Below are 23961 nucleotides of genomic sequence, written 5' to 3' on the forward strand. Positions count from 1 at the left end.
TCTTCCCTATTAATGTATTTTGTTTTGTTTTGTTTTACAGCCCAGGAACCAAATTACTTGCTTTACCTCATTGTGTAAGACAAGCGTCAAAAACAGCTTCAACCTATCTTGTAAAAAGAGAACTTACCTCCAGAGGTGATCTGCCATAGCTTACACAGAATCATAAAGTGTTATATTTTCATTTGTTCTCTGGTGGGAGTTACTAATGAGCAAAGTTTAAAGGGAGGATAAAAGTGTAAAAGACTAAGACTAGGCAACAAACAGGCTAATGTACTCCTAATTGACTTTTAGTCACTAAGAAACATGAGCACAAAAGTCTAAAAGAGATTTATGGGGATTTCTGCTTTTAATAACTGTGGCTAAGTAACTTTGTAAGTACAGTCATGCATTGCTTAACCATGGGGATGCATTCTGAGAGATGTGTCCTTAGGCAATTTTGTCCTTACATGTCATACACAAACCTACATGATGTAGTCTACTATATACCTCCAAATCCACTATAGTCTTATGGAACTGCCACTGTATATGGGGTCCCTTGTTGACTGAAATGTTGTCATATGCCACATGATAGTACTGGGTATAATAATACAACAGAAGAGTGCAGATATGCCTGAACTATTGCTCATCTCAGCTTCTCTTTTTTGACCTGAATTTTTGAGAGCCACACATTAGTAAATATTCAATGAACTACATACTAAGCAAAATAGGCAAAATACCAATGGATAGATATATATACTTTTTTTTTTTTTTTTGAGATGGCATCTTGCTGTGTAGCCCAGGCTGGATTTGACCTCCTGGGCTCAAGCAGTCCTCTCGCCTCAGCCCCCGAGTAGCTGGAACTACAGGCATGAGTGTACCCACCTACCAGTGAATATTTTAATGAGGAAATAGATAATAAACCCAGAAGATAAGCATAAATTCTGATAAAGGTAATGATGGAAATAAAACGTGTGATGAGATACAGACTAAAACTTTAAGATAAAGGTTTCTCTAAGGAGGTGCTATTTCAGTTTCTATTAGGTTTCTACACAAATACTAATTCGGTAGCAGTCTTCTCAGCACCCTTAAGTTAACTTGGTGTTAACTAAATGTCCTTTAAACATGTTAGGCACGAGCTTTATTTTCCAAAACCGTGTCCCAGAAAATGATTTATGAAGAATCCATGAGAGCCGTTTGTTATACCCTCAAGAGTCTAATTCTGTTGTCAAAATTGTTAATATATTCTTTGGCAAAATTCCCCACAATATGTACTAATTTACTTACCCAGCACTGTATATAGTGTCAACAACAACACGGAATAGTAGAAGATGTTTATTTTGCTCAAGACATGAAGAGAAAATGAGGTCAGATTTATAAACCCTGAAGGTTCTAAAAAACATAAAGTTGAAAAATTCAGTGAACACATGCAAAGTTCAGTTTCTTTATGACATTTTCTAGAAGACTTTCATGGGCTATCTACCATATATTCAGCAAATCCTTTGTTAGATGGTAACTATAAAGATGACACCACTTTAAATTCAGAATTTGGCAGGAATCCTGGTGAGACAGTTCACTTAGAATTGCAGAAGGCAGAGTTCGAAGAAATGCTGTAGTTGTGAGACATTTTATATATATCATAAGATATATAATTGTTATATTTATATATAATCACAATATATCAAACTCATATATGTACATATACATACATATATAGATAGATATAATAACCAAAAACAATGGACACACCTACCAGAGCAGCATACTATTTTATCTTGTCTTTTTTTTTTTTCTTCCTTTTTGTGGAGAACGGGGGTCTTGCTATATTGCCCAGGCAGGTCTTGAACTCTTGGGCTCAAGCTATCCTCCCACCTCTGCCTCCCTGAGAGCTAGGTTTGAAAGATAGTGGTTTGTTCAAAGGATAATCAAATCTCTGCTTTCTATGGAATTTAGTGTCCAAATATACAAACTTCAAAAAGGTGTATCAAAGTATTTCAAAAGTAAATTAAAAGAAATATCAAAATATCTTCATTCGAATCATAGATATGAGTATCTGTCCAAATATAGTCCTTTCCTGTACATTATACAGTTCTTAACTCATAGCTAACCTCTTACTCCAATTGAAAGCTTTCCCTAAACTTTCCAAATTAACATGCTTTTAAAATACAGTGACAAAAAGCCCAAGTGTAAGGGTTTGACTCAGAGAAGCTCCATTCTGCAGCCACAGTCTACAGTACCACGGATCCTCAGCCCTAGCCAGCCATGTCACCCATGCATGTGGCTGATCATAAACCAGTCAGCTGAGGACTATGAAAGGAAGCTCAGTATACACTAAGCAACACTACTGATAAAAAATATTTAAAGGACTAGTCCCAATGAAAGATAGTCCAATGTAAGTTAAATAAGTCATGTCTTTGCTAACAGACCAGCACATTCATTTTATACTTATAACCTTGCTCAGCCTAACAATTTTATGCAAAGCCTAATAATGCATGACCTTTCCTACTTTGTGTGTTACTCTCTCAGCTTTTTTTTTGTTCTAGCCTGTACTTCTCGAAGTATTACCCTACATATTCAGATAGAATAACAATTATTTATTATTTTAAGAAATCCTTTAGCCTTAGAGGCAGCTATTCTTTAAATTTTAAGTAATTATTCTCCATTTTGGCTGCACGTTAGAATAACCTAGGGGAACTTTTAGAAAATACTCATGCTTATATCTCACCCTCCAGAGATTCTGATTTAATTTTCCTGGGGTAGAGGGAGACCTTAGGCAGCAACTCAGTGATTCTAAGCAGTCAGGATTGAGAAATACTGCTTTCGACAGAGCCGTGCTTCTCAGTCTTGACTGTACATTGGAATCATCCGGGGTGCTTTAAAAGGTACTGATGCTTAGGTCCCACCCTAGAGACTCTGATGTAATTGGTATAGAATGCTGTTGTAGGTACTGAAATTTCAGAAGTTCCCCCAGTGGATTCTAAGGTACAACCAAAGTTGTAAAGTCTTATTTAGAGGAAAGAACTGACCTGGGGTCAGAAGCCTTGGGTTTGGAGTCTCTCCTCTATCTCTTATTAGCTATGAAACCTTGGACAATTTACATAACCTCCCCAAACCTTTGTTTTCTAATCTTTAAAATGGGGTCAATAGCACCTACCTCACAGGAATGTTTTAAGGATTAAGTGAAACAATATAGGTTAAAATATGTTTCAAATTTAAATAACTATATAAAGATATTGAGAGCCCCATATAAGAGGCTGGGGACCTCAAATATTTATTTATTTACATAATGTTCAGGAAAATACACATGTATAATAATGCTTCTTGAACTTTTTCATGGAATTTTAGAAATAAATATAAGCAGAACAACATTCCGTAGGATGTGCACTGTACATATTCAGTTAATCATGTTACCGTTTAATCACTACTACAATACTCCCCTTCTCTATCATCAGTCCTTGATCCCAGGGATTTCATCCAAATTAAGAAGGAATCAGGAAAATTTGATTCAACAAGTATTTATTGTCTGTTATGTACAAATTCAGTGCTGGGGGCTGTGGGAAACAGAAGATAATTAGGAAGCAAGAGTGCCTACACTGAAGACGGGCACAGTGGCTCACACCTGTAATCCCAGCACTTTGGGAGTCTGAGGTGGGCAGATCCACCTGAGGTCAGGAGTTTGAGACCAGCCTAGCCAACATGGTAAAACCCCGTCTCTACTTAAAAAAAAAAGAAAAAAAAATACAAAAATTAGCTGGGTGTGGTGGTGCATATCTGTAGTACCAGCTACTTGGGAGGCTGAGGCAAGAGAATTGATTGAGAAGCCAGGTGGCAGAGATTGCAGTGAGCTGAGATCATACCACTGCACTCCAGCTTGGGGTTCACAGCGAGACTGTCAAAAAAAAAAGAGTTCCTGCATTGGGGAACTTAATCTGGTTAAGAAGAAAATGTATATACATTTGAAGTGGTTATATAAAGCAAAGTGGCTATCTAATTAAGTATAGAATTAATTGTGAGAAAGGACTATAGGGATTCAGATAAGCAAAAGCTCATTATGGCCTGGAATAGCTGGAGAAAACGGTATGACAAAAGAGGTCTTAAGATAAGCCTTACAGGAGGCTAAGATTTAGATAAGTTTAGAAAAATATAAAGTAGGGATAATACTATGAGCAAAAGTACAGAAGCAGAAATGAGCACGGTATGTGTAGGGAACAGTGAAAAAGTATCTAGGCTAAAACACAGGTAACTGGTTGAAGACATGGCTAGTTAAATAAGAATAGATTGTGGAAGATTTTTAATGTCTTGCAGAGATGTCTGACCTTTATTCAGTATGTTCTGGAAAGTCACTAAAGGCTTTTGCATACAGAAGTGATCTGTGGATGAGATGCCATGAGAAGGATAATTGGCTAATAATTAAGAGGATGAATTAGATAGACAGACTGGATATAGGAGCAGGAATTAGGAGTCTATTCAGGAATCCAGAGAGGTGATACTGACATGGCACTGGTGACCTTTCAAAAGGAAAAGACACATTTGAAGAAAGAATTAATGGGTTGTTTTGTTTTTTGTTTTGTTTTATTTTGTTTTTTGAGACAGAGTCTCACTCTTTTGCCCAGGCTGGAGTGCAGTGGCACAATCTTGGCTCACTGCAACCTCTGCCTCCCCAGTTCAAGTGATTCTCCTGCCTCAGCCTCCTGAGTAACTGGGATTACAGGCATGTGCCACCACACCCGGCTATTTTTCTTTTTTCTTTTTTTTTTGACGGAGTCTTGTTCTGTCACCCAGGCTGGAGTGCAGTGGTGCGACCTTGGCTCACTGCAAGCTCTGCCTTCCATGCCTGGCTATTTTTTGTAATTTTAGTAGAGTCAAGGTTTCACCATGTTGGCCAGGGTGCTCTTGAACTCCTGACCTCAAGTGATCCACCCGCCTCGGCCTCCCAAAGTACTGGGATTACAGGCATGAGCCACTGCACCTGACCTGAATTAATGGGTTTTAATAATATGTTCCCATTAGGAGTGAAGACTGATGATTACTAAAAAATGACTTGATTTTTAAGGTTAAAAACTGTAGTAAGGTCTTCCTGTAAGGTCTTTATTTTTGATAGTCTATATGTTTTTAATTTTTTAAATATCAGTATGTTATATGTATATATTTTTCTATCAAAATATAGTGATTAACTCAAATACCTGCAAGTTCATGTGACTTAAGTAAATCTTTCATAAATAACCTGACTTTAAATTTGTTGATAAAAATAGAAATGTCTTCGGAATTATCAGCACACATTTTTGCCTGGGTTTACTGATCAGATAGTTTTGCATTTGTCTGTGCTAGATGTTTTAAGCTGCCAAGATTTGACCAAAAGGTTACAAAACTATGTATTCAGCCTAAAATCAGAATGATCTTTGTGTAAGTCTTTGATAAGTAAAACTAATATAGTTGATTTAATGAAAATAGCTGTTTTCAGTTTTTGGCAAAATATTTATATAGTTAGCTTTAAGATTTTTACTTAGGTGAACACCCGAAATTCACATGCTGTAAAAATGATTAACAGAAAGATACCTTGACAGAATGACTAACTCTATCTAATATCTTAGTTTTCATAAGTAATCTATGTGTAGTTAAAAAATAAATTAGATGAATGTAAATGTGATAAATTTATAAATTAACTTTTCATGTGATTTTAAATCCTAAAGTTACATTATATTAAATTAATTAATAAATACTCATGAAATGTCTGAGTCATTTCTAAGTAAGATAAAATGCTGAACATAAATTGCTAAACATTAGTATAAGTTTGTTCTTGGTTTCTTAAATTGTATAGAAAGATAAAATGTACTTGGGTCTATTAGTAAATAGTAAATTCCACATTCAAAAATTGTTCCATAAAAAAATTGTTTTAGAGATTATAAACTATATATTCATGAGATGTTAATATATAACAGTTCAAAACTACTTACTTCCTGAGTAACCTAAAGCTTAAGGTTACTAAAAATTCAAAGTTGTTATTAAGGCTGGGCACGGTGGCTCATGCCTGTAATCCCAGCACTTTGGGAGGCCGATGCGGGTAGATCACGAGGTCAGGAGATCAAGACCAAGCTGGCTAACACGGTGAAACCCAGTCTCTACTAAAAATACAAAAAATTAGCCAGGTGCGGTGGCGGGCACCTGTAGTCCCAGCTACTTGGGAGGCTGAGGCAGGAGAATGGCGTGAACCCAGGAGGCAGAGCTTGCAGTGAGCCGAGATTGCGCCACTGTACCCCAGCCTGGGCGACAGAGCCAGACTCCATCTCAAAAAAGAAAAAAAAAAAAAAAGATTTTATTAATATGAAACCAATAATTTTTATATGAGAAAGAATTTTGTGTGGTCTCAATATAAATAAAAAATTTTTAAGTAATTTTTTGTCTTAAGGTAAAATAACTAGTTATTCTAATATAAAAGGGGGGAAATATAGGACAAAGACTAGGAGTTTAGGAGAATAATGGAAGGTCTAAGCAAGCTGTGGAAGGTTTATGAAGGATGGGTCCTGTAATGGAAGTTTTATATCATCAGGATGGTTGGAATTGGTTTTTTTTTTTTTTTTTTTTTGAGACGGAGTCTCGCTCTGTCACCCAGGCTGGAGTGCAGTGGCCAGATCTCAGCTCACTGCAAGCTCCGCCTCCCGGGTTTAGCCATTCTCCTGGCTCAGCCTCCCGAGTAGCTGGGACTACAGGCGCCCGCCACTTCGCCCAGCTAGTTTTTTGTATTTTTTAGTAGAGACGGGGTTTCACCATGTTAGCCAGGATGGTCTCGATCTCCTGACCTCGTGATCCGCCCGTCTCGGCCTCCCAAAGTGCTGGGATTACAGGCTTGAGCCACCGCGCCCGGCCTGGAATTTGAAGGGAACTTTTTTTTTTTTTTTAAAGGACAGAGTCTCACTCTGTTGCCCAAGCTGGAGTGCAGCGACATGATCTCGGCTCACTGCAACCTCTGCCTCCCGAGTTCAAGCAATTCTCATGCCTCAGCCTCCGGAGTAGCTAGAACTACAGGTGCGTGCCATCATGCCTGGCTAATTTTTGTATTTTTAGTAGAGACGAGGTTTCACCATGTCAACCACGCTGGTCTCAAACTCCTGATCTCCTGTGATCTGCCCACCTCGGCCTCCCACAGTGCTGAGATTACAGGTGTGAGCCGCCACGCCCAGCCACAAGAGGTTTTGACTTAATTCTAAAATCTGTTTCTTTAAAATTTAATTTTCAAGCATCTTCTGAATGGCAGCTTTAAAGTTTATAGACCAATGTTTTCCTCCAATATAACTTGATTCTGTACTCTTGGCTTTTCTTGATGTTTCTGAATTGTCCACATAACCAGGAAATTTCCCATGCTTTTTCTAAAAGCCCTGTATTCCCCTGCTCAAGGTACTAGTTTTCTTGTTTATGTCCCTCTATAATATAGTGTATACATATAACCTTGGACGCATGCTCTTCCTATGTCTGACTATATTTAAGTATCTTTCCATCAGGTTTCACTTCCAGGTTATCTAAATAGGCTTCCCATAAGGAGCAGCAATCACACGTCAGGAAGGTTTTTTTTCTTTACTTTTTTGGGAACTGAACTAAGAAACAAAGATTTTACATTTTATCAAGATAATTTCCTATGTTTCATATTATCCTTTTTTTTTTTAATATTTCTTAGGAAAACTGAGCTTTGAAAGGTTTTTGTTTGTTTGTTTACAGCCACAGAACTTTCTGTATTGTTTTTGAAGTCTTTTAATTGTCACTCTGTTTAAGTGAGTGACTATTACCTCACGATGACATCTATTCCTATTCTGACCAAGTGTTTTAAACCTTTTGACATCTTTGGCATGCCTACCAACGATCAATTTATAAATTAAGTCTTTTTTGACCCTGAACTAATTTTGGGATGTCTCTTGGCCAAGGGGACCCCAAAGAAACCTTAAAAATTGAGTTCTCAGCCACGATAGAAAGGGAGGTTGGACATACCTTGTCACACTCCCTCCCTTTTAGGGTTTGGGCACAACAACAGACCACCATTCATGTTAAAATAGAGATCATAAGACTGACAAAACAGACTCTGTCACAATAAGAGACCAAATTATAAACAAGATCTAATGCCTGCAGGACATCAATCTTGCTAAACAGGTCATTTTTCACCCAGTATATTGTGGCTGACATAACATCCTTATCTTAACGTAAACATTCCTTTCTGCTGACAAGTTTTAGACTGAGCCTCAGTCCTGTAACCAACTGCAAATTAAAGAATCTCTGAATCCCCGTATAACCTGTGAGCCCCGACTTCAAGATATCCCAACTTTTGGGGCCGAAGCAATGCATACCTTCCGTGTATTGATCTATGTCTTTTCCTATAACTCCTGCCTCCATAAAATGTATAAATCCCGACTGTAATCCAACTGCCTCAGGACCATTTACTCAAGGCTTCTTGAGTTTGTGTTTTCCCTGGGCCATAGTCATTCATATTGGCTCAGAATAAACCTCTTTAAAATATTTTACGGAGTTTGGTTTTTCCATGAACAAGGCTTATAGGAATAAAAGGAACCATAACTAACCTTTAAGCTCTGGGTATCCTCGATATCTAAATATAATGAGAATGGTGAGCTGGCTCAGCACAATTAGCACAAAAAGGATCCGGGCCTGCAGGGAAATAGATGTTAATGGGAAATAGATGTTAATGTGAAATAGATACATGGGTACACTTTCAGTTAAGATTTTTAAAGTGGCCTTATTAACAAAAATGGAAATGGCATCTGTGATACTGTGATAGAAGAAATACATATTTTGGTCTTTGTCCCCACTGGTCAGAGCTCCTAAAATCCTTGTAATTTTCTAAGTGATAGCAGTGATAGCAGCATATTATTATAACATTTGGATTTTGTCTCTGGTTCCTGAAACAGCTCTAGAGTGATAAAGTAAAAGGAATACCTATTGTTATTCATGACAAGCCCCTTTTGGAGGAGGTATAGCAAGATGGCCAAATAGAACCCTCCAGCAATCATCCACCCCTTCCCCGTCAGAACAGCAAACTGAACAACTATCCCCACAAGAAAGCACTTTCATAAGAACCAAAAATCAGATGAGTGATCACAGTACCTGGTTTTAACCTCATATCAAGGAAAGAGGCACTAAAAAGGGTAGACAACACAGTACTTCATTGCCTACACCACCCTTCCCCCATTCTGTGGCAGAGATCATCTGGGCACTTGTGGGAGAGCGCAAAATGACTGTGGGACTTTGTGTTGGAACTCAGTGCTGTCACAGGAGAACACAACACAGGGCAGAATTCTGCCAGCACCCACAGAGGGAGCATTTAAGCTGGCCCTTGCCAGAGGGGAATCCTCTGCCTCAGTGGTAGGAACCTGAGTTCCAGCTAGCTCCAGCACCAGATGACTAAACAAATGCCCTGGGGTCCTGAATAAACTTGAAAGGCAGTCAAGTCACAAGGACTTCAGTGCTTGGGCAAATCTGGGTACTACGCTGGACTCAGAGCCAGTGGAACTGGAGTGCACGTGACCCTGTGAGACACCAGTTGTGGTGGCCAGGGGAGTACTTGTGTCACCCATCCCCCAACTCTCCAGGCAGTACAGCTCCAGGAGAGACTCCTTCCTCTTGTGGAAAGAAGAGAGAAAAGTAAAGAGGACTTTGTTTTGCCACCTGGATACCAGCTCAGCCACAGTAAGATAAAGCACTGAGCAGATTCCTGAAGCCCCTGAGTCCCGGCCCTCACTCCTGGATGGCATTTCTAGACTCAGCCTGGGCCAGAAGAGAACCTGCTGTGTTGAAGCGAAAGACCACGTCCTGGCAAGATTCACCATCTGCTGACTAAAGAGCCCCTGGGCCTTGAATAAACATCAGCAGTAGCCAAGCAGTAGTCACCACAGACCTTGGACAAGACCCAGTACTATGGTGAATTCAGGTGTGACCCAGAATGGTACAAACCGTGGTCACCTCTCCCACATATCCAGGCAGGCCAGCAAAGAGGGAGAGAGGCTCCTTCTGCTTGGCAAAAAGTGAGGAAAGAACACAAAAGACTGCCTGGTAATCAAGAGAATTCTCCCAGTTCTTACCCAAGCCCACCAAGCGCATGTAAGGCTGCAAGAGTTGCAGCATTACTGGGCTTGGGGCGCCCCCTCGTACAGATACGGCTGCAGTGACCAAAGGCTTAGATCACAACCCTCAATTGTCTTTGAATACCTGGAAAGCCTCCTCAAGAAGGATGAGTACAAACAAGCCCAGACTACAAAAATTAGAATAAATACCTAACTCTTCAAGGCCCAGACATTGACAAACATCCACAAGCCTCAAGAACATCCAGGAAAACATGACCTCACCAAATGAACTAAATAAGGCACCAGTGATCATTCCTGGAGTGACAGAGATACGTGAACTTTCAAACAGAATTCAGAATAGCTGTTTTGAGGAAGCTCAATGAACTACATGAAAACACAGAAATGGAATTCAAATTCCTATCACAGAAATTTATTTATTTATTTTTATTTTATTTATTTATTTTTTTGAGACGGAGCCTTGCTCTGTCGCCCAGGCTGGAGTGCAGTGGCACAATCTTGGCTCACTACAAGCTCCGCCTCCTGGGTTCATGCCATTCTCCTGCCTCAGCCTCCCGAGTAGCTGGGACTACAGGCGCCTGCCTCCGCACCTGGTTACTTTTTGTATTTTTAGTAGAGACGGGGTTTCACCGTGCTAGCCAGGATGGTCTTGATCTCCTGACCTCGTGATCTGCCCACCTCAGCCTCCCAAAGTGCTGGGATTACAGGGGTGAGCCACCACACCCGGCCTCTTATCACAGAAATTTAATGAAGACATTACAATAATTTTTAAAAATCAAGCAGAAATTCTGAAGCTGAAATATTAAATTGGCAAACTGACAAATGCATCAGAGTTTCTCAAGGGCAGAACTGATCAAGTAGAAAAAAGAATTAGTGAGCTTAAAGACCATCTATATGAAAATACACAGTCAGAGGAGAAAAAAGGAAAAAAAAAAAAGAATGAAGCACACCTACAAGATCTAGAAAACAGCCTCAACAGGACAAATCTACGAGTTATTTGCCTTAAAGAGGAGGTACAGAGAGAGATCAGAGTAGGAAGTTTATTCAAAAAAATAATAATAGAGAACTTTTTTAACCTAAAGAAATATATCCATATTCAGGTACAAGAAGGTCACAGAACACCAAGAAGTTTTAACCCAAATAAGACTACCTCATAGCATTTACTAACCAAATTCCCAAAGGTCAATGATAAGGAAAGGATCTTAAAAGCAACAAGAGAAAAGAAACAAATACCATACAAAGGAGCTCCAACATGTCTGGCAGCAGACTTCTCAGTGGAAACCTTAAGCCTAGGAGAAAGTGGCCTGACACATTCAGAAGGAAAATAATTTTATCTTAGAATATTATGTCCAGCAAAAATATCCTTCAAACATGAAGAAGAAATAAAGACGTTCCCAAACGAACAAAAGCTGAGGGATTTCATCAACACCAGACCTGCCCTGTAAGAAATGCTAAAGGAAGTTCTTCAATCTGAAAGAAAAGGATGTTAATGAGCAATGAGAAGGCTGGGCACAGTGATTCACGCCTGTAATTCCAACATTTTGGGAGGCAGAGGCAGGGGGATTGCTTGAAGTCGGGAGTTCAAGACCAGCCTAGGCAACAAAGTAAGACCCCGTCTCTACAAAAAAAATGTAAAAATTAGCTGGTTGTACTGGCATGTGCCTATAGTCTCAGCTACTTGGGAGGACCCCATCAAAAAAAAAGTCAGTCTTTGCACTCCAGCCTGGGAAATAAGAGCAAAAATCTGTCTCCAAAAAAAAATATACATATATATGTGTGTATACATATATACATGTGTATATGTATGTGTGTATATATATACACGTGTGTATAAGAGTGAAAAATAGAGTATCATAATGACAAATACAACGGTTATAATGGATATTATGATAAAAGAAAGATGTGTGGTTGATTTCACTTTATTTCTAAATTTTCCATGTTTTCTACATTGAGCACATATTATTGATGTGGGAAGAAATATTCTTTAAAAAGCCTTAACCCAAGTTAGCATAGTCCCTATAATTCCCTTAGTTATCCTGATTTTATAGCATCCTGATTTGATAGCATCCTTAGTTATAATTCCCTTAGATATCCTTAGTTATAATTCCCTTAGTTATCCTGGTTTTATAGCATCCCAAATGACTCATCCATGCCTCTGATTCTTTAAATTCAAATCAAATCAACTTAAAAAGCATTTTATTCTTCTAGACAAATAACTAAACTTTAATTTTATAAGATTCAACTTTCTTGTCATATGATCATAGTAGTCCCTCTTTATCCACAGGGGATACATTCTAAGTCCCCCCTCCAGTGGATGCCTGAAAACACAGATAGTATCAAACCCTATACATATTATGTTTTTTCCTATAAATACATACCTATGATAAAGTTTAATTTATAAATTAGGCACAGTAGATCAACAACAATAATAATAAAATAGAACAATTATAACAATATACTATAATAAAGGTTACAGGACTATGGTCTCTGTCTCTCAAAATATCTTATTATATATAATACTTTCAGACCATGGATGACCTTGGGTAACTGAAACCATGGAAAGTGAAACCACGGATAAGGGAGGACTACTGAATGTTATTTAGGACTCTGCATTTACCAAATCCAGTAACATATGCAATGTTTAATTGAATTCACTTACCATGATGTAGTGATCAGTACGAAGAATAAATGATGCCAGGGGATCAAAACTAAGATGATTATTCTCTTGAGCAGAAAATATGTGGTGAACACTCTTACTTCTTCCAGCAGAATCCTAGTAATAACCACAGAAGAAAAGTAACTATCATGTATATGGAAATATTTATAATGTTCTAAATTATAATAAGAATAGGTTTCTAATAACTACACTTTGTTGTTGTTGTTGTTGTTTTTCAAGGTTTCTGTCTGTTGTCCAGGCTGGCGTGCAGTGGTGCAATCATAGCTCACTGCAGCTTTCATCTCCTGTGGTCAAGTGATCTTTCTGATTCAGCTGCGAGACTATAGGCACACACCACTATGCTTGGCTAATATTTAAATTTACTTTAGAGATGGGGTCTTGCTATGTTGCCCAAGCTGGTCTTGAACTCCTGGCCTCAAGTAATCTTCCTTCATTGGCCTCCCAAAGTGCTGGCCTTATAAGTACTTTTAATAATATTTCTTAGGCCAGGTGAGGTGGCTCATGCCTGTAATCCCAGCACTTTGGGAGGCAGAGGCAGGCGGATCACATGAGGCCAGAAATTCGAGACCAGCCTGGCCAACATAGTGAAACCCCATCTCTACTAAAAATGCAAAAAATTAGCCAGGCGTGGTGGTATGCACCTGTAATCCTAGCTACTCAGGGGGCTGAGGCAGGAGAATTGCTTGAACCCAGGAAGCACAGCTTGCAGTGAGCCAAGATTGCACCACTGCATTCCAGCCTGGGTGACAGAGTGAGACTCTGTCAAAAAAAGAAAAAAAGAAAAAATGTTCAAAACCTATAATTCTACATTTAAATAGGAAATATTAGCATGCACTCACAACCTATTTTCCCTTTAAAAAAAAAAAATCTGTATTTCCCTCTGTTCCCTAAAAAGGCCTAGAAATAACAACAAAGCTAACAGTAATGAGCTAGCTAGGCTGGTGCCCAGATTATGGTCTCAAAATAGCATTTCTCACTACAAGAAACCAGTGCTCTTTAGGGAAACAGCTGATTTCGGTTCTTGAACAGGAAGTGCACAAGAAGAGATACCTGCACTCCCGTGTTTGCTGCAGCACTGTTCAAAATAAGATTTGGAAGCAACCTAAGTGTCCATCAACAGATGAATGGATAAAGAAAATGAGGTATATATACATAATAGGGTACTATTCAGCCATTAAAAAAGAATAAGATCCTGTCATTTGCAAAAACATGGATAGAACTGGAGATCACTATGGTAAGCAAAATAAGCCAGGGACAGAAAGACAAACATCACATGTTCTCACTTGTGGGACCCAAATATCAAAACAATTGAACTCATGGACACAGAGAGTAGAAGGATGGTTACCAGAGGCTGGGAAGGGTAGGAAGGGGGCAGTGGGAGGGAGGTGGGGATGGTTAATCGGTACAAAAAACATAGATGGAAAGAACGAACAAGACCTACTATTTGATAGCACAACAGAGTGACTAGAGTCAATAACCTAATTGTACTTTTAAAAATAACTAAAAGAGGCCGGGCGCAGTGGCTCAAGCCTGTAATCCCAGCACTTTGGGAGGCCGAGACGGGCGGATCACGAGCTCAGGAGATCGAGACCATCCTGGCTAACACAGTGAAACCCCGTCTCTACAAAAATACAAAAAACTAGCCGGGCGAGGTGGTGGGCACCTGTAGTCCCAGCTACCTGGGAGGCTGAGGCAGGAGAATGGTGTAAACCTAGGAGGCGGACCTTGCAGTGAGCCAAGATCGTGCCACTGCACTCCAGCCTGGGCGACAGAGCGAGACTCCGTCTCAAAAAAATAAATAAATAAATAAATAAAAGAGTGTTATTGGACTGTTTGTAAAACAAGGACGAATGCTTGAGAGGATGACTACTCCATTTTCAATGATGTGATTATTATGCATTGCATGCCTGTATCAAAACACCTCATGTAACCCATAGATAAACACATCTACTATGTACTCACAGAAAGTAAAACTTTAAAAAAAAAATTTAAAGAAAAAAGTGCATAAGAAAAGCTTGGAATATCTTATCAAATCAGAAAGTAAGAAAATGAACAAAGACTACTGGGATTGTGTCAAAGGGCTTAGTAGTCAACATGAAGAGGCTCCCACTAGCCAAAGGTGGAACAATTTGAGCATGGAAAAGAATAAATGCAATGGACTGAAATACATCAAGTATGTTTTCATACATCAATATATTTTTTAAACTTTGAATTTATAATAATACTAAATGTAAAAGACTCAGTCACCTTTGGCAGATACTAAAGAACCAACTCATTATTCTGAAAACTGGTTTAGTAAAGGGGCAATGGGGAAAGAAGAATTTATCTTGCATTTCCTGTGTGAACTCTATATCTGGGTACCAAATAGATGAGATAATTTTTTTCTTCATAGGACTGTTCTAATTAATATTCCTATAATAAGAAAAGAAAAGTTGAATATCACCATTTTGGAACTCTAATGAAAAAAATGGATTTAGGTAAGTATCATCAATGCCTACTAAAAACCCTTAGGTGAAAAGCTAATGGAGAGATGAGCCAGCAGTGTGCTGGAGCTGGCTTGACTGCTCACAAGAGCCAACTGTTAAGTTTTCAGCAATTTTGCAGGCCACTTAGTATGGCATTGGTAGTTTAAAACCAGCCATGGTAGAAATATTTATATTATGAGAATTGGTACAAATCAGGGAAATGCTACATATCAGGATCCCCTCTCCTTGACCCCTGTAACTTGCCCCAAGCTGGTTGCTAAATATTTACCAGCACACCAGTGGATAAGGCTACCAAAAGCTGAATACACTGATCCATCTTAACATTACAGAAAAAGAGACAACCAAATATTATGGGTATCCTGTTAAAAGCATAAAAAAACAGATAAAGTACTTTTGCCAAAAAATAGATGTAAACCTGATGAAACCTCTAAATCTAACTACCAATTATAGAAACTAAGGGGGAAGGGGACAGAGGAACATGTTAAATGATACCACAGTGATGTAAACAGCAAAAATCCAGAAAACAGGGAACTCCACAGGACCAAAGATTCAGTTTCCAAAACAAATAAATTTTAAGGGGAAAAAAAAGAAGGGGGAGGTAAGGGAGGCAATCTATACAGTAAAAGAGACAAAAGAGACAAGTCAGTTAAATGGAATGTATGAGTCTTGATTGGATTCCGATTTGAACCAACCAAATGAAAATGTACATATCTATTTATGTATATTTCTGTCTATCTATCTATGTGACATATTGGGATAACCGAACATTAGCTGGGTAGTTTGGTATTACAGAATTACTGTTAGTCTTCCAAGTATGATATGGTATCACGGTTAAGTTTTTTAACAATAGTCCTTATCTTTTGATTTTTTTTGAGACAGAGTCTTGCTTTGTCGCCCAGGCCCGGCTACTTTTTTGTATTTTTTAGTAGAGACGGGGTTTCACCGTGTTAGCCAGGTTGGTCTCGATCTCCTGACCTCGTGATCTGCCCGCCTTGGCTTCCAAAGCACTGGGATTACAGACGTGAGCCACTGTGCCCGGCCAAAATAGTCCTTATCTTTTACTGATACATATTGACATATTTACATATGAAATGACATTATTTTATATATGAAATGACATCATTGTACAGGGAGGGAAGATAGGGATAAAGAAGGAACAAGACTGATCATGTGTTGATAATTGTTGAGATTGGCTGATGGATATATGGGAGTTCATTATAATATTATCTCTTTTGTATATTTAAAATTTTCCCATTATAAAAAACTTTTAAAATAACAATAAGAACTTACATTTGTGTTTTTTAAGCTTTGATTGCTCAAAATGTGCTTATATTATGTTATTGTTTTAAAGCAGGAATCTAGATTTCTCTAACGTTTGAGATTAGAGCTTTCTAGGGTCTACTCTTTAAATTGGCAAAGTAGGTACAATAATCTTAAACTACAGGTACTCAAACTTCAGTGGACATCAGAATCACTTGGAGAGATTGTTAAACTAGATTGCTGGGTCCTATCTCCAAAGTTTCTGATTCAGTAGGTTTTGGATGGGACCTAAGAATTTCCATTTCTAACAAGTTCCCAGATGATATTGATGCCACTAGCCCAGGACCCACATTGAAAATTGATTTAAAGGTCTAGTTGCTACTAGACTGCAGGGAACCTATAGATAGTCAATAAATACAATGAGTAGGTAAAATATTAGATAATAAACACGTGTCTTCTCCCACAGACTTTGAGTTTCAAATCTGACTCATCTATAGTTTACTGTATTTAAAAGGACAGAACTTTCCCACGAACGAATGAGAGGACCAGGTTCCCTATTTAATACTCAGTAGGTTGTTTAAAGTTACACATATAAGAAAACAGAAAACAGATCAGTCCTTGCCTGAGATTGAGGATGTAAGGAAAACAGATTACAAAGGATACAAGAAAACTTTTGAGGGGAATGTATCATATTGCTTGTAGGCGATGACTTCAAGGATGTATACATATGTCAATATTCATCAAATTGTATACTTTAAATATACAGGATTTATTATGTTATTATGTAAAAATTTTACCTCCATACCTTTGTAAGAAATGTTAAAAGTATGTGATTTTACATTTTTACTAAGGATTCAACTAAGCAGTCAGAAATGTTTCAAGGAATGTAAGCTATGTTTTTTTTTTCTTCATAAAGCTACAGAAGTTGTATGTATACCTTATTAAGAAAATAATACACCGGGGTTCTGAGGCACTCCAGACTGTAGTGACTGTAAAGACAGGCAATAATTTATTCTAGGTGCACATGAACCTTTAAGTCTCTTTAAAATGATCCAACTTCTTCTAATATGAGAGACCTTAAGGGTTCATCCCCAGGCATCTCTCCTACTTCTTCTGTAAGTTTTTTCGTCCTTCTACACAGAACATTTTAAAGATGGGTGGCATAGCAGAGTGTCTTCTCTTGTGCAGACGTACAAGTTTCTCCATTTACAAACCAAGGGTAAAACTACCCACGACAAAGGATTGTTTTGCGGATTAAGTAAATAATTCTAAGTGCCTAGCATCTCCTTAGAGGGAGCTCAGTAAATAGTTTCTTCCTGCTCAACCTGTTTCTGTAGGGGGGATAAAAAAGATAATGAAAATAACTACATATGTTTTCTGAAAAATTATTTGGTGTTTCAAATTAAGTCTCAATATTAGAAGATTAAATAGTTAAAAACTGTCATCAAATCACAAAGTTGCAGAAATTGATAGTTGTGTGTGTGTGTCTGTGTGTGTGTGTGTTTAAGAAACTAATTTCTGAGCACAGCTTATCGTTTTAAGAGTTTAATGATGGCCGGGCGCGGTGGCTCAAGCCTGTAATCCCAGCACTTTCGGAGGCCGAGACGGGCGGATCACGAGGTCAGGAGATCGAGACCATCCTGGCTAACACGGTGAAACCCCGTCTCTACTAAAAAAATACAAAAAACTAGCCGGGCGAGATGGCGAGCGCCTGTAGTCCCAGCTACTCGGGAGGCTGAGGCAGGAGAATGGTGTAAACCCAGGAGGCGGAGCTTGCAGTGAGCTGAGATCCGGCCACTGCACTCCAGCCTGGGCGACAGAGCGAGACTCCGTCTCAAAAAAAAAAAAAAAAAAAAGAGTTTAATGAAACTGCTTTATTCTGGTAATGATTATTACTTTCTACTCTGGCGGGTGCTAATAAATTAAATGCCCTAAATTGAATCAGAATAAGAAAAGGCAAACTGGTACTGCATATGCTAACAATGCTTATTCCCCTTAACAAAAAAGTGCCTTTGATGCGCTGGAAATTCTGTGTCCTCAAGCTTTCAAATAATGACACAATTGTCTTATAATTAGAGACAGCAATCAAAGACATGGAAACATAATACATGTTTTCTGACTTACTCTATTACCCTTGGGTATACTGGGGAATTTGCCCCTATTATGAAAAGATTCTGGGCAAAGTTGGAAGAAAACAAAATAATGATTTCCTGGGGTTAAAAAAAGGGAGTCTATGGCCACTCCTCTTCTCCTCTGCCTAGTTTTTAATCTAATATTAGAATTATTCCTGAGTGCCCATTTTCAGAATATACTAAATACACTGTATTCAATTTTTTTTTTTTTTTTTTTTTGAGATAGTGTCTCGCTGTGTCACTCAGGCTAGAGTGCACTGGCACAATCAGAGCTCACTATAACCTTGAACTCCTGGGCTCAAGCGATCCTTCCATCTCAGCCTCCCAAGTAGCTAGGACTACAGATGCACGCCACCATGCCCAGCTAACTTTTATTTTTTTGTTGAGATGGGGTCTCACTATGTTGCCCTGGCTGGTCTCAAACTACTGGCCTCAAGCGATCCTCCAGCCTCAGCCCAAATTTTTTCACTTTTTTGTTTATTTTGAGACAGGGTCTGGCTCTGTTGCCCAGGCTAGAGTACAGTGGTGCAATCTCAGCTCACTGCAATCTCTACCTCCTGGGCTCAAGTGGATTCTCCTGCCTCAGCCTCCTGAGTAGCTGAGACTACAGGCACATGCCACGTGCCCAGCCAATTTTTGTATTTTTTTGTAAAGATGGGGTTTCACTGTTTTGCCCAGGCTTGTCTCGAACTCCTATGCTTAGGTGATCCGCCTGCATTGGCCTCCCAAAGTGCTGGGATTACAGGTGCGAGCCACCATGCCCGGCCCCCAATTTTTTTTTAAACATAGCTTCATTACCAATTGACTAAAAAATTCCAAACCAGAATTAAGCTACAGCTTAATCATTTACATAGTAAATATAAATTACTAACTTACCTGGACGATTACTTCTATGTTATGTGTCCCACTACTGTAGTTTCTAGGATTCCACTTCAGTACGAAAATGGGACCAGACACATGAACAGCCTGGCCTAAATGAACTCCATCAATCTTAACTGTGACAGAAGTAATGGAGGATAAGGAAAAGGCCAAAACTCTAAAATGAGAGCATATATAAAACAACACATGGTTTGAGGTTTGTCATTGTTTTTGTAAAGGAGAAAAACCTTATTGTAACTTGTAAATATATACATATAGGCAGAACCATCATATTGTACAACTGCAGAAGCCACTATTTATATGATCTGGTTTCTTTCTGAATGGTGGCTTCTGGAGTTGAACAATTAGCAAAACTGAACTGGTAAGAAATTCGGAACTATTCTTTTACTTTTTAGAAAGAAAAATCAATTTTCTTTTGACAAATATAGGTAAGGTAGATTCAAAGTTCTTTCTGAAGAAACTGCAGAAGTATTGATTTTTCTCTTAGGAAAATAATATAGGGTAGAAATCTCATTTTGTTAATCTAATGTCAAGCCTACCATCTACTCATTTGGTACCAGGGTATCTGTCCCAAAGAAACAGGGTTATAACCAGGACTAGGCTACCAAGCCCTTTCAGAGAGTATGACACCTAAACCTGATATCCAGCTCCCACCAGAAAACCTAACTGACACGTGTGCGTTCCATTTCATTAATGATTAAAAACAAAAGTAAACATCTTGGTATCATTTTTTACAAGTTAATTAGTAAATACTTTTTCAAGCATAATATCCAATAATAATAAGAGTACTGTGGGCCGGGCGTGGTGGCTCAAGCCTGTAATCCCAGCACTTTGGGAGGCCGAGATGGGTGGATCACGAGGTCAGGAGATAGAGACCATCCTGGCCAATAAAGTGAAACCCCGTCTCCACTAAAAAACACACAAAAAAAACTAGACGGGCGAGGTGGCGGGCGCCTGTAGTCCCAGTTACTCGGGAGGCTGAGGCAGGAGAATGGTGTGAACCCGGGAGGCGGAGCTTGCTGTGAGCTGAGATCCAGCCACTGCACTCCAGCCTGGGTGACAGAGCGAGACTCAGTCTCAAAAAAAAAAAAAAAAAAAAAAAAAGAGTACTGTGAATTTGGCACTCATATTGCTTGGTAATATTATAAATTAGCATCTGTTGTTGAAAGTAATTGGATACCTGATACACTGCTGGTGGGAGTATAAAATGGTGCAGCCACCATGGAAAACAGTATGGCAGCTCCTTAAAAAATTAAACAGATAATTACCATATGATCCAGCAATTCCACTTCTGGATATATATCTAAAAGAAGTGACAGCAGGGACTTGAACAGATATCTGTACACCCATATTCGTAGAAGCATTATTCAACATAGCCAAAAAGTAGAAGCAACCCAAGTGTCCGCTGAACACATAAACAAAATATGGTGTGTGTGTGTATATATGTGTGTGTGTGTATACGTGTGTGTGTGTGTATGTGTATATATGTGTGTGTGTATATATATACACACACACACACACAATGTGCAATGGAATATTATTCAGCCTTTAAAAGGAAGGAAATTCTGACACATGCCGCAACATGTATAAACCTTGAGGTCATCACGTTAAATGAAAATAAGCCAGTCACAAAAGTATAAATATTGAATGGTTCCACTTATATGAGTTAGCTAGAGTAGTCGAATTCATAGAGACAGAAAGTAGATTGGTGGCTGCCAGAGTCTGTGGGAGAGGGAAGAATGGGAAGTTATTGTTTAATGGGTAAAAATTTCAGTTTTAGAAAATGATAAATGTTCCAGAAATGGATAATGATGATGGTTGCACAACAATGTAAACTTAAACTTAATGCTACTGAACTGTACACTTAAAAATGGTTAAAACGGTACATTTTATGCTATGTGTACTTTGTTTAATCATGCTTACCATGATTAAAAATAGTGATTTTAACTCCAAAAAAAAAAGGGATTGGGCAATTTTTATCAATAGTCATAAAATAATTCAAACTTTTTCATCTAGAATCCCACTTCTAGAACACTTTCTTAAAGAAATTATTCAAGTGAAGGAAGAATATATATGTACCAGATATTCATCCACAAATAAGAAAAAACTTAAAAGTTCACCAGTGAGACATGAAAAAGGTTAGAAAAACTGTGGTACATTCTTTGTGTTGAAAGAAAACAAATCAGGATGAGAATAGACTGCTTTATGATTATAATTATACAAAAACATGCTTAAGAGAGAATGCCTGAGAAGAAATACTCAGAAGTGTTAATAATAGTTCTGTTAGAAGTGGAGAAAATACACTTAATATCCCATTACCCTGTTTTCCAAAGGTTGTTCTGTCATATTACTTTTCAAAATAAACTGTAAAAGTATATTTTTAAAAGCGCTCTTACACTTGAAAGAAGTTATATGGCTCTTTGCAAAAAGAATGTTAATGTCCCATTAGGATTCTATTAATCTATATACTCAAATTCACAGCCGGGCAAGGTGGTTCAAGCCTGTAATCCCAGCGCTTTGGGAGGTGGAGAAGGGTGGATCCCTTGAGGTCAGGAGTTCGAGACCAGCCTGGCCCACACAGTGAAACCCTCTCTCTGCTAAAAATACAAAAATTAGCCAGGTTTGGTGGCACACACCTGTAATCTCAGCTACTCCAGAGGCTGAGGCATGAGAAAAGCTTGAACTCGGGAGGCGGTGGTTGCAGTGTGCCAAGATCAGGCCACTGCACTCCAGCCCAGGCAACAAAGCAAGACACTGTCGAAATCAAAACAAAACAAAACAAATTCACTTGCCAACTGAATTTTCAATTCCATAAGGATTATATATGTATAGCTTTTGCTTTCTTAGAAGGCTACACAACAAAATGAAAACAAATTTGATATATAATGCAAATTTTAAAAAGTAGGCTATAAAGGAATGTGTACATTACGCTTATAGCAATGTAAAAGCATGCAAATAAAAAGGCTGGAATAAAATAAAACAAAAATAATAATGTTAGAATTACGGATTTCTGAATGGTTTTTAAAATTTCATCAGCTTAGAAACATGATCGGCTATTTAACTTAATGGGAACAAAACACTAAGCAATCTATCTTTATATCATGTGTAGGCTGCTGTGTAAACTAAAATGGGGCGTCTCATAGCTTTCATACGGGAATGCAATCACAATGACTTATCTTCCATCATTATCAAACTGAAAGGAAATTCTGAAAAATCGCTACATACCTGATGTGTGTTGAGTGAAGAAGTCTTTCTAGTGGTTCATGTTTACCACAACTATAAAGGAGTGATTTAGGATTGGTGATCAGAACCACAGGCCATGTGCCAAAGATCAAATCTGCAAAGCTAAAGAGGTCATGATCAAAAGCAAAAATCCGGTACCTAGAGACCAGATAATGATAAGGTAATTTAGTCACTTCACATTGTAAGAGGTCGTGTAGGTAATACACAGAACAAATATAAAAATACATAACTAGGACTTTTTTACATGATGAATTTGAATACAGATTAAGTAATATTTTCTTTCTTTCCTCCCTTAACCCTATCACTTTAGCCTTCACATTTGTCAGATAACTGGCCTCTGACTGGGCAATGGATTCAACTGTGCTCTTGAACAACACCTGTACATGGCATGTACTCTTTAATTTTTAAATAAATACTTGTTGAAGTAATTCATCTTATCCCTGTACTGTAAGACAACTTTGAACCTAAAACATTTATTATAACCCTAATACCTGACATTCTTCATCCCATCAACATTGCTACACAAAATATGAAGTAGCTGGGATTACAGGTGCCTGCCACCATGCCTGGCTATTTTTAGCAGAGACAGGGTTTCACCATGTTGGGCAGGAGTCTGGAACTTCTGACCTCAGGTGATCCCCCTCCATTGGCCTCCCAAAGTGCTGGGATTACAGGCGTAAGCCACTGCACCTGGCCTTAAACATTTCTATAATTTCAAAGAAATTAAAGTTGTTTTCATTTTCCAAATGCAATAACAAAAGGTATAAAATATTCATTAAAGAATAACCAAAGTTTTGTATTTTCTAACTTGTAGAATTAAAAAAAGAAATGATTCACTATGGCAGAAACACTAGTGCTCACCAAATACTCTACACATTCCCCTGCATTTCCCAGTCTCCCTGGTATCAGGTTGGGACCATGTGACTAGTTTTGGCCAATGGGCTGTGAACAGAAGTGACACATATCATGCCTGTGGTCCAAAGTACTTAAGAGTGGGTGTGAGTTCTCCGTGCTGTCTTCCCTGCCCTGGAATTGACATGTCAAAAGAGGAATTTTAAGACGGACGAAGTCTGAATTACTGACTCACCCCATGGACAAGAGTTGTTCTGACTCACATTGAATTTACACAAATGAAAAACATTTGTGTTAAGCCACTGATATTTCTGGATTTATCTGCATCTACAATAAGGCCAAGCCTAATATTACCAATATACTGTTTTTAAAAATTCTTC

At 38.4% G+C, this 23961-nt stretch overlaps 1 protein-coding gene across 10 annotated transcripts in view; it reads right to left on the reverse strand.

Moving 5' to 3' along the window:
- Nucleotides 1–23961, reverse strand: part of TMEM62 (transmembrane protein 62) — a 45784-nt gene that overhangs the window by 4561 nt on the left and 17262 nt on the right. For 9 of the 10 annotated variants that reach the window (XM_021940509.2, XM_009210013.4, XM_021940511.2 and 6 more), the window contains 5 exons: nt 22712–22867; nt 19484–19643; nt 12712–12825; nt 8538–8622; nt 1264–1368 (listed from right to left, as the gene is read on the reverse strand). In XM_021940509.2, coding sequence (XP_021796201.1) covers nt 1264–1368; nt 8538–8622; nt 12712–12825; nt 19484–19643; nt 22712–22867 — 620 coding nt within the window. The remainder of the gene's footprint in view (nt 1–1263; nt 1369–8537; nt 8623–12711; nt 12826–19483; nt 19644–22711; nt 22868–23961) is intronic. The other variant, XM_021940504.2, reaches the window with a different exon arrangement.

The sequence above is a fragment of the Papio anubis genome, chromosome 7 (assembly GCF_008728515.1).
Source record: "Papio anubis isolate 15944 chromosome 7, Panubis1.0, whole genome shotgun sequence".
Classification (NCBI taxonomy): Eukaryota; Metazoa; Chordata; class Mammalia; order Primates; family Cercopithecidae; genus Papio; species Papio anubis.